Consider the following 15070-nt stretch of genomic DNA (forward strand, 5'->3'; position numbering starts at 1 on the left):
ACGTAGGTAAAACTGGACGGTATTTATCTAAAAGCACTCAAGAACATCTGAATCGTTTTAAAAGATCCAATAAATTCAAAAGTATCATTTATCAACACTAAAGAAGTTCAACCTTTGGAAGTAGTAAATAAGCAGCCTGGTGAATCTCATTCAAAGTTTGTACGATCACGGAAAATAATTGAAATAAATTGGATTAAAAAATTACAGACAGTCATTATTAATTATTATCATGGGAGTTGGCAATATATCAAGAACCGATTCTGTTAACATTTTAGATATTGTTTCTAAAACTGTTCGGGAAAACACGTTCTCATGGTCGTAGAAAAAATCGCAATCAAAGAAAATTTCGGACCAACCATACCAATATTTCGGACCTAATTTCTATTTCAAAAAACAACGGCAGACATTATCTGTTTACAAAGCTCTGTTCAGTACCGATTTGACCCATTTCCCATGTTATAACAGGAGATCTTAACATCGTTCAAGACCGAGAGTTGAAATCATTCCTCAGTAAAAGACCTAAATATCGTTCCCCGTCAATTATTAATTGGAATGAGTATCGTGATATCATCCACGACTCACTCCGTACTTACTGTTTGAAAATGGATAAAACGGAAAAAAGCTGACAAAACATTTTGGACATTTTTTTTAATTCAGTAATGAACATAGTTGAAATACGTATTCAACATTTTAAAGAACATTTTACTCTTAACAATAACCACAATAAACTTATTTCTCGTATCAAACATAAACTAAAAGAACTAGCCAAGGAATTTGTTTTTGTCCCGGCCGAAAAAGCTGCTAATAATATTATGATTGTTTGACGTAAATTTTACCTTGAGGTTCTACAAAAAGAAATCACCAGATTCACTAACATTCCAATTGACTCCATTGTCAGAAAACGATATCTGTAAAAAACATAGACTTTTAGCTACCGCTTTACAAGCAGAACCAAAAACAATGAAAGTTCCAACTATGTATTGGATTCCGAAACTACACAAAACACCTTACAAATATAGATTTGTTTCATCTTCAAGCCATTGTTTCACTACTAAATTATCTATTCTTCTTACCAGTACACTTGGTACAATCAAAAACCTGATAATAAATTGTCCAAATAAGGCCTTCGAAAATAGTGGAATTAATTACTTTTGGAGTGTCAAAAACTCGTTGGAAGTTCCTGATAAATTACATGCTTATATTGGTGATTTTTGTTCGCTTTGGAGATTCCGTATATCGTCAGGTTATCGGAATTCCAATGGGAACTAACTGTGAACCACTTATTGCGGACCTGTTTTTGTACTGCTATGAGTTACAATTTATTACAAAAATCAGCAAAGACCCATCGAAACAACATTTGATACACAAATTTAATAAAACTTTAGATATTTTGTAGATATTTTGGCTCTCAATAATGACGACTTTAGTATGTATACTAAAGAAATTTATCCTGTTGAACTTACTTTAAATAAAGCTAATACTAACAATGACCACTGCCCTTTCCTCGATCTTGATATATATATATCATTAACGGAAAGCTTAATACTAAAATTTATGATAAAAGAGATGATTTCTCATTTCCTATCGTTAATTATCCGTTTTTAGATGGTGACGTTCTCTTGGCACCATCTTACGGTGTTGATATATCTCAACTTGTACGATTCGCTCATGTATGTAGCAATGTTTTAGATTTTAACGAGAGAAATTTATGTATTACTGAAAAATTATTACACCAGGGTTTTCGATATCACAAACTAGTCAAAACATTTACTAAATTTTATCATCGGTATAAGGACATCATTCGTAAATATAGCTCAACATGTAGAGTTCTTACACGTTCAGGTATTTCACATCCAATATTTTATGGAAATATTCTTTATAAAGCACAAAAATGTCAGTATTCACCTCAGAAGCTAACAAAACCTTTAAATAGACTTATAAAGAAGGGATATAGTTACGATACTGTTGTCAGGTCATTAAAGATTGCATATTTTGGTGTTAATATTGATTCACTTATAGGGTCTTTGCATCGGAACTAGACACATTTATTATTAAGAAACCAGCTGTTGGCATGACACAGGCTATATTCTTCTCATATATATTATGATGGTATGATACTAAACCCCTCACAGGGAGGATTGTGCCTGATATTCATATGATGCAGACATAATTTTTCAATCAGTTTAATTGAAGTATGGAGCTGGCATGTCAGTTAACTGCTAGTAGTCTGATGTTATTTATGTATTATTGACATTTGGGTTTTTTCTTTGGTTACATCTTCTGACATAAGACTCGGACTTCTCTTGTACTGAATTTTAATGTGCGTATTGTTATGCGTTTACTTTTCTGCATTGCCTAGAGGTATAGGGGGAGGGTTGAGATCTCACAAACATGTTTAACCCCGCCGCATTTTTGCGCCTGTCCCAAGTCAGGAGCCTCTGGCATTTGTTAGTCTTGTATTATTTTAACTTTTAGTTTCTTGTGTACAATTTGGAGTTTAGTATGGTGTTCATTATCACTGAACTAGTTTATATTTGTTTAGGGGCCAGCTGAAGAACGCCTCCGGGTGCAAGTTTCTCGTTGCATTGAAGACCTGCTGGTGACCTTCTGCTGTTGTCTGCTCTATGGTCGGGTTGTTGTCTCTTTTGCACATTCCCCATTTCCATTCTCAATTTTATAGTGTACAAATTTGTTTAGGTGCCAACTGAAGAACGCCTCCGGGTGCAGGAGTTTCTCGCTACATTGAAGACCCATTGATGGCCTTCGGCTGTTGTCTACTCTATGGTCGGGTTGTTGTCTCTTTGACACATTCCCTATTTCCATTCACAATTTTACCATTAGGCATTTATAAAACTACGAACTATTCTGATCATGCAATGTGATAATACATGGAAATGGTTTAAAAACAATTTATTTACATTTTTGATTATAAATAAGTAAATAGATTTTTTAACGACTTACATGAAGCGCGTGCTATCCTAGAAATATGAACTCATATATGTATAAAGTATTTAGAGAATATGACTATTATTGTAAACATATAATTTTAGTCTGAGTTTTTCCACATGAGGTTGAATTTAAGAATGAGCTTCGTATGACTATATTTTGTATGAGACTTAGAGTAACAAAACCGACGAAAAACATCTTGCTAAATTAATATTATGTCAATGGCAAAAAAATGACCTGAAAATATCAAATTAAAGGAAGATCATTATTTAAAAGTTACTTTTATACAGTTTTAACTAAATTTAATGCTAAATTGATAAAAAATAAATTACCAAATCAACCAAATAGGACAAACGAAACGTATGTGTGAATATTCTTTTGACAATCATTTACTCAACAATGCAAAGGAAACATGCTTATTCAACGCAAAATATCGTGTTATTCGTTCTTTGTTTGTTATCCATTATCCACGTGGATGATAGGTAAATTTTATCAAATATTTTGCAGAGGACAAAATTCAATTTGTTACTCATAAAAACCGTACATGTATACGTAATGTTCATAGATACTTAATGTAGGTTGTAGGTTGAACATATATATTTACATTTATTACTGGCTTACTTTTTGCTTTATCTTAAATTCAATTATTTATAAGAGTAATTTGAAGCGTTCCGATATGAATATGTTATTTGTAGAGGACAAGAATAGATAACGTTTAAATGAATTATTGTGTGTCTATTGAGTTTCATTACTTTAATAAGCTATATAGGTCGACTTAATTTTCTACGAAGTGAGAATTGTTATTATGGACATGAGTGAAAAGGTCACCCTTTAATACATGTTCAAACTTAAGGTTTTCTTGAGACTGGGTGATTATGTACAACTGGTTTACCAATTTCTTAAATGAAGGTGTTTATTATCACAACCTCAGTAGCATACCATATATTAACTAAAATAAGAATTAATTAGACAACGACACTAGACCGTGTATATTTACGCCAAACATTTTTCATTTTAAGCTGAACAAATAGATTTTGAAAATACCCTAAAAATTTTAAAATTAATTGGTTTGATTAATGTAACAAACATCTGTTGAAGTCACTTCTGAAAAATCATTTTCGTTATGAGAATTGAAATTTGTAATTTTCATGACATTGCATTATTTGATTTCACGAGGATAATATTAAAAGTAATGATAAGTTTGTCTTAAAAAGATTTCATCTTATCAACAGTTTGAATAAATTAAAACATTTGAATTTGATTGTTTTAGAAAAGAAACAAATGTCAATCTCCTTCTTAAGGACAAAATATTGAAATTGCTAACCTTAAACATTTTTCAATTTGCCATAAAATATTGAAAAATGAAAAATGCTAAAACGTGGAGCATTTTTCAATTTGCCTTTAAAAATTGAAAAATGAAAAATGCTCCAACGTGGAGCATTTTTCAATTTGCCTTTAAAAATTGAAAAATGAAAAATGCTCCAACGTGGAGCATTTTTCAATTTGCCTTCAAAAATCAAAAAATGAAAAATGCTCCAACGTGGAGCATTTTTCAATTTGCCTTTAAAAATTGAAAAATGAAAAATGCTCTAATGTGGAGCATTTTTCAATTTGCTTTGAAATATTGAAAAATGAAAAATGTTGAAAAAAAGTAAAAACACAAAAATACTGAACTCCGAGGAAAATTCAAAAAGGAAAATCAAAAATCAAAAGGCAAAATCAAAAGTCCAAGCACATCAAACGAATGGATAATGGGGTAGTATTACTTAGCTATTTTAATACCAATTTTCATCTTTAATTTTTTTTTCTCAAAAATGAAAATGTTTTTTTTTTTTGTGTTGAGGATTTTTCAATTTGTTTAATCAAAGTTTTGTTTTAATGCTTTAAATATAATACACATATGTGTATGTGTGAACCCGTGTATACACATTTATTACCTTACCCCGAAAAGATAGGAAAACAACAACGCACCAGCAAAATTTTGTGATGTGGTGCAGGATTATTATGCAAAAAATTATTGTTATTTCCCTTGCTTAAAACCCTTAACTTTATATTTCTCTATTTTGTTATTCACATTCATGTTAACTACATATTCTCTTTATATCTGTTAAATCAAATGGATATTGGTTTGTTTAATTCATTGATGGAGATATTTATTTTTACTCCAAAGTTCAGAATTTGCACCGTTGCAAAACATTTGTAAACTTCTTTAAAAAGTTAATATACATTTAAGATAACATCTGAGCAATACGGACACGCATAGATCAAGGCATATATAACCCTGCTCGTTGACAACCTAGAAAATATGTAAAGATAAAAACAACACCTAGGAAAGCTGTTCTGTTCCCAGTCTCTCTGTATAAGGTTGATTAATATGCCATTTTCCTTCTAAATACAGCTCATTTTGGAAGTCATTGAATGCTCCCTTTCTTAACTAGATAAAATGAATTAAACAATTTGTTCACTGTTTTTTTTTTGTTTTTTTTTTTGGAGGGGGGGTAGTATTACTTAGCTATTTTAATACCAATAGTGCTATAACATTTGGCATCCATCGTCTCTGTTTACAACTAGAACAAGCTGTGGTTTACATCTCCGAATCTCAATCCGAATTACTAATGCTAAATTTTGGTCCCGCGAGGTTGATGTTGAATTTTACAGCGATTTTTCTGTTTTTAACTGAAATACATTATTTTGGGAAAACTAATCAGAAATGAAGCAGACATTTAAGTCAGTGCTCGGTGGAATTAGATACGACTATCTTTAGGAGACAAGTTTTGAAAATGTAGGTGTATAATTGTTCCTGTGGTCTTTTATTTTTATAGTATGGTTTATTTGGTACATTTTGTGTCAATGTATAGTCAAAATATGTTTAATGTTGTCAAGACTGATATTGCTGATTACTTAAAGTTTGTTCATTTTGAGACAGATTTTCTTTTATTTGGAATAAATGTGCGGTGGCATTTTAGCTAAAAATTAACTTCAAATCTGAAGCTAGTTTACATTTCTCTAGATATAAGAAGATGTGGTATGAGTGCCAATGAGACAGTTTGCTTTCTAAGTCACAATTTTTAAAATAAAAACCATTATAGGTTAAAGTACGGTCTTCAACATAGAGTCATGGTTCACATAAAACAATAAGCTATAAATTGTTCCCAAAATGACTAGTGTAAAACGATTCAAGAAGGAAAAACAACGGTATAATCTATATACAGAACGAGAAACACTTATGAATCACATCAACTAACGACAACAAGGAACATTATAGAATATAAAAAAAAACCTGTTAAACAGACTTAGGAAGAAGGGATATAGTACGATTCTGTTGTGGTTGTCAGGTTATTAAAGTTTGCATATTTTGGTTTTAATATTGTTTCACTTATAGGGTCTTTACATCGGGATTAAACATATTTTTTAAAAACCAGTTGTTGGCATGACACGGGTTATGTTCTTCTCTTAAATATTTTATAATTTGTATAATACTCAATTCTATTATATTAGCTGCTACTATCAGGAATCTATTAGTGATGTTAGTGTGGTAGTACCACTAACAACGGCCGACTTTCATACTGTACAGTACAGATATAACTGCTGTTAGCGCTAACAAAAGACAGGATACCATATCCGGAGATGAAACCCTCCGTCTACCGGGTCAAAACTTACGCACACACGTGGTTCAACGCCCGTGGTTTAACGTTGGAAGCCCTGAACCGCCATTTTCAGCCGCCGTTTCAACTTTTTACACGCTATCTACTACTTTCACTACTACTTCTTCTAAGATGGTTGTGATTCGGAAAAGAAAAGCGTTCTTGTCTGCAAGATTTCATTCTGGGAAAAGTTCAAAAAAGGTCGTTTTCTCTAAACACTTTCGTGGTGTAAAAGCTGATGAGGGAGAAGTTTCTGACCTACAGCATCATGCAAAGTCATTTGGTGAAACTTCCACATCTTTATCATCTGTACTCTCTGTAGCCATGCCAGGTTCTTCAGCAATAGAAGAAATGATGAATGAAATTCAACCTGATGCTGAAACAGGTATGTAAAAAGTAATCATGATTTAATTGCGGAGATTTGACCCCTTTTTTCTTTTTTGGTTTGATCATTAAATGCTTTAAATTATTTGTAGTGAGATATTTGGTAACGGGAAGATTTTTACTTGTTTTAATCTTTAGCACTGTCCCTAGGTGTCTCCCCTAGCAGGGAAATCAATCAATAAAACCAACATTTTGTACCCCCCCCTTTTTTTTTACTTCCCCTGAGTATCGTGCTGCACAAAACCCGCTTATTTTAAAGGTGTCTGTTTAATTTTGATATATATATGCTAGTATGATTCACTGTTTTTTTCATCAAATTGTATTGTTTGTGAAATATTGTTAAATGACTTAATTATGATTGTATCATTGTCATTGTCCCCAGCTGTGGAATAGAAGATAAGTTGTATTGTTACTGTATTGGCTTCGCTGTATTGTACTGTATGGTTAGAATTGCATCTTTTTTTATTTATTAATGAACTTGATGTGTTTGACCCCCCTCATCCTTTCTGTTCCACTGATTATGCTGAAATTATGCCATTAAAAATTAAAATGCTTTTAATCTGAAAATTTGGTGAAAATAATGTTTTTCATTTACTTTTATAAGTGCTTTTAGATATTGAGCTGAATTTTGGTATTGTGAGTTGTCTACAAGGAGTTATGTTATTTAAGAATTGAATGCTTCATTTTGTAAATTTATTGGGGTTTAAAAGCGTTGACTGAACTACATTTTGTATGAAGCGTGGAATAACGGGACTATTCAAATCCATAACATTGAGTTATGTACATAATTAACCAGTCTAACATAAACAAAACAACGACATATATCAAGAACGACGTTTTCACACTATTTACAAACATTATTCTCTAGTGTAAAAACATGGTGGAATGAAATAATGCTTGCGGTACAAATTTAAGTTTATATTCCTTTCTGCTAGCTTTGTTGATTTGATTTTTGAAAATTATGTCTTTGTAGTTTTGTAGACTATTTTTGTAGATAAAGGCCATTGAACCACCTACTTGTATGTGTAAAATGTATCGTATGCATTACCAATGGTATTAACACTTGGTTCTGGTGTTTATATGTTTATTTTTTTCTACAGGGAAGCGTACATATTTATCTCTAAAGGAACAACGCTTGCATGATTGGAGTACCATTAGGGATGATATGTATGAGGCCTTTATCAGTACAGAAGCACCATCAACTGTTTCCTGCCATGAGTGCAACAAAGAGGCCCAACTTTTCAAGTGCATTGATTGCACACCATGGGAAATGGTCTGTGAAGACTGCTTATACAGGAGACACCAGTATCCACATTTGCATATGTTTGAAGCATGGAGGGTAAGCAATACTTACTGTTTGAATTTTTTTTTATGAAATCATGTTTGTACAATTCAAAGAAATATGGAACATATTGTTCTATTGGACATGAAGATGTCCCCATTTTTATTTATTATTCTTAAACTTGAAATGAGTGTATTATTGTCATGGTCATGTAACATTGCCAAATGTAAAAACATTGATTAACATATTTATTCTTATTATTGGTGAATGGATCCACTAGCCTGATTTTTTGTTGGTCTGGTGAATATTTTAGTATTGTCAGTTAAGAAAAGAGCACATTTGATTATATATAAACACATAATCTAATTGACTGTTTTTCATATTTAAAATTATAGTATCAAAAAAGGTTAGTTTTTATATATATGAAGATTCTACCCTTCATGCACTTAAGCAGCATTTATAGCTTAACTTTTTGAAAAAAAAACATTTTTTTAATTTTTAATATTTTCTTGTTTTCATGTATTTTTTTGAATACATTGTTTTTTTATGATTATTACAGAATGAAGCATTTGTTGGGGCTGTCTTAAAAACACCTTCATGGATCTTGTCATCACACAGTGATTGTGATTCCAATTATTTTAAGAGTATTGTAATTATTGATGTGAAAGGTATGTTAAATTAATGTATTGCTTATCAAGTTACAGTATAGTACACATGTATGTGTAAAAAAGAAGATGTGGCGTGATTGCCAATGAGACAACTCTCCACAGGAGACCAAATTACACAGAAATTAACAAATATAGGTCACCATAAAGCCTTCAACAATGAGCAAAGCCCATACCACATTGTCAGCTATAAAAGGCCCCAAAATGACAAATGTAAAACAACTCAAACGAGAAAACTAACAGCCTAATAAATGTACAAAACAATGAAGGAAAAACAAATATGTAACACAGCAACAAACGACAACCACTGACTAGGGACCGGCACATATTGAATAATAATGGAAATACATATCAAAGGTGCCAGGCTTACAATTTATATTACAACAGACATGATGATGATGATGATTTGTCTATAAAAGACTTATCAGTGACATTTGAATCAAAATAATTGAAAGGCCAAATAACAAAGTTTATGAGCATTGAGGAAACTTGGAATATGTCAAAGGTACAACAAAATGTATATACAACTTAAGGCCACCAATGGGTCTTCAACATGTGGGAAATCACACACCCAGAGGAGGTCTTGAGCAGGCCCCAAGATCCTAATGTATACTAGTTAAAAAAAAAGGAAATCACTCTTCACTTTGAAACAAAGAAAAACCTAAAGTATAATGTTTCTAATAAAAACATTTTTATTGTTCTGAACACGACTTTACATTGAAAAAGATCGTGTGACTAAGTACTGTATTTAACGGTTAAATGTTCATAGTTCCTTTACATAAACAATAGTGTTCACATGAAGAACAAATGATGAATGGGTTCCAGAATATGTACTGGGGACACATTGTCTTGGTTAATATGTATATTTATATAAAATAATTTAGCAGCAGCAAAATTTAGCATTTATACTAGTTTTATCAACTTATTTATGTTTTTGAAATAGTGAAAAATATTTGTTTACCTTTTTAGGAAGACAGCATAAACGCAACATCCAGTTTTGCAAATGTGAACCAGAAGCTGTTACATTGGTGAAATACAGACTGTGGCCTTCAACCACTAAGTTTCCTAAACTAGCATTTGACATGGAACTACTCAAGTGGTTATATGGACTACTCATAGAGTGTCATGTCTCCTGCAAAGGATTTTGTGAGGCGTTGAAATTTAGAAGTTCTAAATACCAGAGAAATTATGTCAACTTTCAGGTTTGTTTATGAACATATTCACATTGTTTGTTACTCTATGATACTGTGAATGAACTGATTCTAAACAATGTTCTATTTCCTGACAAAAAGATTTTTTTCTGTACAGTTTTGAATACCATGTGATTTGGTGCCATTTATATATATTGAACAATTATGGATTAAAATTTAGATTATAAAAACCAATAATTATCAATATACATATATGCTATTGCAAGAATAAAGGGTACAACACCAAAAGAAAGCCATGAATAAATATTTAAGATAAAATTTATCCTTGGTAAGTATGATGTCAAATGATCCTTGTCTTAATATGTCAGAAGTTAAAAGTAAAAAAACACAAATCTTGTATGTTAAACAAATTAATAAAAACAGGCTTGTTTAGTTTATATGAACTTTTTTTAATATTGACGATTGCGAGAAGAAGATAAGAACTTTAATCTGGTGTAATTTTTAGGTGTTAGACATCTACAAGTCTCTTATGACCGAGACTTTTGCAGAATTCAGGAACTTCTTCCAAAGAACTGAATTTCCAGACAAGTTAGATAATGGAACTGAATGTCCAGCTTGTTTTTCAGTAAGTTTCTTTTAATTTTTATTTCACTACATTATTTAGATTTATGATTTATTATATATGATTAAATGATTTTACTTGTCTTTTGCATCCTTGTAGAAAAAAAAAGAAAGGTATATGTATAAAGAAAGACTAATTTTCAGTGCTGAACAAAAACATTCTATATATTTTTTGGATTAACCAAAAAGCAACAAAAACAATATAGTTTGTGTTTGAAATATTCGAACTGGAGTTGAAAATCAATTATCACAATGGAATATAATACAATCAGAAGATCAAGCCAATTTTCCAAATCATACACAATGTGCTTTGGTGAACCAGTGGTGACCAGTTCTCTTTTAAGACTGAAATTCCCACATAATGGCTAGGGACTTGGTACATCTTATACTTTATCATTTACAAGTGTCAGCAACTAAGTAATATCCATAATATAGGAATAATAGTATGAAAACACCTGGGAAAATATCAGATTTTTATTTAAAAATAGGTTAACCTTGTTTGTTTAATGAATGTTTTTTTTTGTGCATATATGTATTGATGAATTCAAATTCAGCTAAACATTATGATGATGAATTGAATATATTTCAGACAGTGCCAAAGATATACAGTTTTGATGCTGATTTCCAGCTAGTTAGGAAGGCATCATCTGGCAAGCAGTGGGCAGAACCAAAACACAGCAATAAATTTTTCTTGGACCAGGCTTCAGTAGATGCCTTTATGGGCAATTATTACGAAGACAGGGGAAAGCCTGATGTGGTAAATAGTTTTCTCTAATTCTTCAGCAATTTATCCCTTTCTCAACCCATTGATTATCAAAATTTAATCAACGTGTGGTTCATTTGATCTCAATACTTCATTGGTCGAATTTCCATTATGACGTCACATTTTCTTGCTTTCTCTTGAATTTTTCTATTGTGACGTCATGAAAAAAGGCGACCATGCCTGATGACTTCACATTTAAAGAACACAACTTTTTGCAGAACATTGTAAAGAAAGTATCAATTTTGACTAAATTTCGTCTAAATTTTAAATATTTTAAACACTCGGCAAGCCTCAAGTTTTAAATTTGAAAATTAAACTGTCTCGAGTGGATAAATATCGTATCACACTTGATGCATTGGTAGAATCTATATTTATAACATTTTTTTAAAACCCACAAGTAAATTGATTTATTTGTTACTGTGGATTAAGCGTTAAAATCAAATAGTATGGGTAACTTTGAAAAAGATAAATCTAAATCTCATAAAACTGACTTTTGGAATCATCAATAAAGTTAGACAATATTGGAGAAATAATCTTAAATAGGATAGTAGAGGGGCATTATGTTTTCTGGTCTGTTCGTCCATCTCACAGGTTAAAGTTTTTGGTCAAGGTAGTTGGTCCAGATACTCATATGGTCCGGAACATATATACACATGTACATGTATCTTAGTCATTTGAATATTCCCAACAAATTTGAATGAAGCTTTGATTTCAAGTTGAAGATAAATTAAGCTATCATCACATTCATTTTTAATTATTATATATATATATATATATATAAATACAATTACACAAATGTACGTAGTTGTATTAATCTTTGTACTGATTAAGGTATTCAGGCCTGTGCATTCATAAAAATTTAAAGTGCGATAATATGTACAGTTCAGTGTTCATATACATGTAGCTTAAAGTACTGAACATTTATAACACATTCAAATAAAAATCAATATCTTCTCTGAAATCATCTTCATGAACATCTGAAAAGTTTGTAGATTATCAGTAAAAAGTTAAAGTGATACATGCATGTATCGTGTCTTAAGAAAGTTAAGTATGACATGTACACTATTAGAAATATTCATGTTTATATTTGGAAAACATTCAATACATGTAATTTAACCAATAAACACATTTCAACTTGTAAATGTAAAGTTAAAAGCACCACTTATTATGATTTAAGCATTCAAAACTAGCATTCAAAAGAGTGGACACAGTTGAGTGTGGGTAGTATTTTGGATTATGAGTATTGCATAAAGCTGTGAGTCAACTCACAAAGGATACCCCCCATGGCAGTATGGCATATTTACTAATCTGTATTCAAGCTTGACACAGCTCTGAATTTGGATTGTGATTAAATATTTAACACAGTACAGGTTTCTGACACGGAATGAATGTTCAACTACTATTGATGAGTTTAAAGAAAAGGAATACACATACATTTACATACTGCTATATTAAACTGAAAGAACATATAAAATAAATAATGATTAGAGATATCTTATTGTATCTCCTTTGCATATTTTATGTAAGTGTGTGGAAACAAAAAAAAAAATAACTACATCTAAATATAATCTATATAAAGTAAGTAAATTATCCCCCTTTACATATTTAAGACCAAGAATATCTTCCTTTATGAACATTATCTTTTTATTTACTGGAACTGTGTTAAGTTTCATAAATATTGCTACAGCCATCTAGGAGGAGTTGTACTTACAAGACCTAGTGCCACATATTGTGGTTTTTAAACTAAGTAATTTCAATGATCTCCCTTGAAAAAATCTGACCAGAAATATCCTCCTTTATGCACCAGTGGCGGATCCAGAACTTTTCATAAGGGGGGGCCGCTGAGTGACCTAAGGGGGGCCCGCTCCAGTCATGCTTCAGTGATTCCCTATATAATCAACCAAATTTTTCCCACGAAAGGGGGGGCCCGGCCCCCCAGCCCCCCCCCCCAACCCCCCCCCCACCTGGATCCGCCTAGGTGCACATCTACAGGTTGTGTACAACAACTGTGTAAAGTTTCATCAATATTGATAAACATTTAGGAGAAATTACACTTACAAGACTTGTTGCCATTTATTGCTATATTAAACTAAGTAAATTCAGTTATCTCCCTTGAAATAATTCCAACCAGAAATATTTTCCTTCTTGCACATCTTCAGGTTGTGTACTACAATTGTGTAAAGTTTCATCAATATTGGTTCATCCATTAAGGAATAGTAGCGCTTACAAGATCGAAATATGGACAAACAGACAGGGTGAGGTCTAATTATTCATATAAATAAAAAACAAAACAAAATATCCACAGTAAACATCTTCATCAGTCAAGGTGCTACACATTACGACATTTAAATGTATGCACCACTAATGTGTCAAGTGTCTAAATTTAATCTTAGCATCAGGTTCTAATAAGATCTGTGAGTGGTGAGGAGCTATCCTTAGAGTGTACTGAGTTTTCAAAAATAAGTGGGTCTAAAATGTTCCAATCTCTGATGGTGTTTGGTATGAAGATGTACTTGTAGTATCTGTTCTTGCATACATGATATATATGTAAAATTTGTCTCTACATGTTTTATGGTTGTTCCTGGTGTTTGATACAATGTGTGTCATTGGGATGTTTGCTTTACCATTTAGTGTAGCAATATATTTTTGTTTTCTCTTCTTCTATCTTTTACTGATTTCTAGTTTAGATCTTTTAGTATCTGTGTCATCAAGCCTTCTTCTGGAGTAAGTAACTAAGTTATTGTTATAGTTTATATTATTGTTGTCATTATCACATCAAAACTTTGATATTAAGAATTACAATGATTTTTCTTTAAACTTTCCACCTGTAACATCCATAGTTTTTTTAAAAATTCTCCATTTCCATGTACATAACTAGAATAACAGTTACATGTACTGAGTTAGATGTAACATCTATGGTTACATTACACTTAAATCATACATCTGTCTACATTTAAAATATGTGCATCACGATCCTCCACTAAATAGCAACATTTTAAACTATTTATTTCTAAAGATGATCTCCACGACCAGTCACTGAGTCTGTAACAGAACTAAACTTGTTTTGTACTTGTAGAGTGATGACTATTACTTTTAATTTTATTGAATATATTTCTCCATCTGACTAGGGACGTTTATATAAGTCCTGATCTCACATCTATAAAATTGTGTCCATACTGTGAAATTATGTACAAATTGCCTTCAAAGTTTCCAACTATTCAATTCATTGAATGTGGTTTTAAAATTGGTCAACCAATGTCAACCTGTGTCTATAAAACGCATAAATGATATAGATGATTTACGTTATCCGTAATACCCAAAAACCGACAACGGACGAAAATTACGTGTATGGCATTGCACGAATAATAAGCAGATTTAACCCTTAGTTATCTAAGACATATAAATTTTATCAATATTTTTATATTAATATTGTTAAACGAATAAGAGTTTTATCATGGAGCCATCCTTATACATGTTCAACACTGGAATTGATCAATATTGCGAACACGAATCTATCATAACGTCACTGAACGGACTCCCGTTTCAGACAGCACACTGAGAAGTCTGAGATTATGAAAGATGACTATCAATAAACATATAAGAAAGTAAAGACA

The 15070-nt window shown here is 31.6% G+C and overlaps 1 protein-coding gene across 1 annotated transcript; it reads left to right on the forward strand.

The window, feature by feature from the left end:
* Nucleotides 1-6436: 6436 nt before the first annotated feature.
* On the forward strand, nt 6437-12681 carry LOC143081071 (uncharacterized). The gene is made up of 6 exons (XM_076257305.1): nt 6437-6975; nt 8075-8313; nt 8816-8924; nt 9891-10123; nt 10578-10697; nt 12634-12681. Exons 1-6 carry the CDS (start codon nt 6723-6725, stop codon nt 12679-12681), a joined length of 1002 nt encoding a protein of 333 aa, XP_076113420.1. The 5' UTR covers nt 6437-6722.
* Nucleotides 12682-15070: the final 2389 nt, after the last annotated feature.

This window comes from Mytilus galloprovincialis, chromosome 6 (genome assembly GCF_965363235.1).
Source record: "Mytilus galloprovincialis chromosome 6, xbMytGall1.hap1.1, whole genome shotgun sequence".
Taxonomy (NCBI): domain Eukaryota; kingdom Metazoa; phylum Mollusca; class Bivalvia; order Mytilida; family Mytilidae; genus Mytilus; species Mytilus galloprovincialis.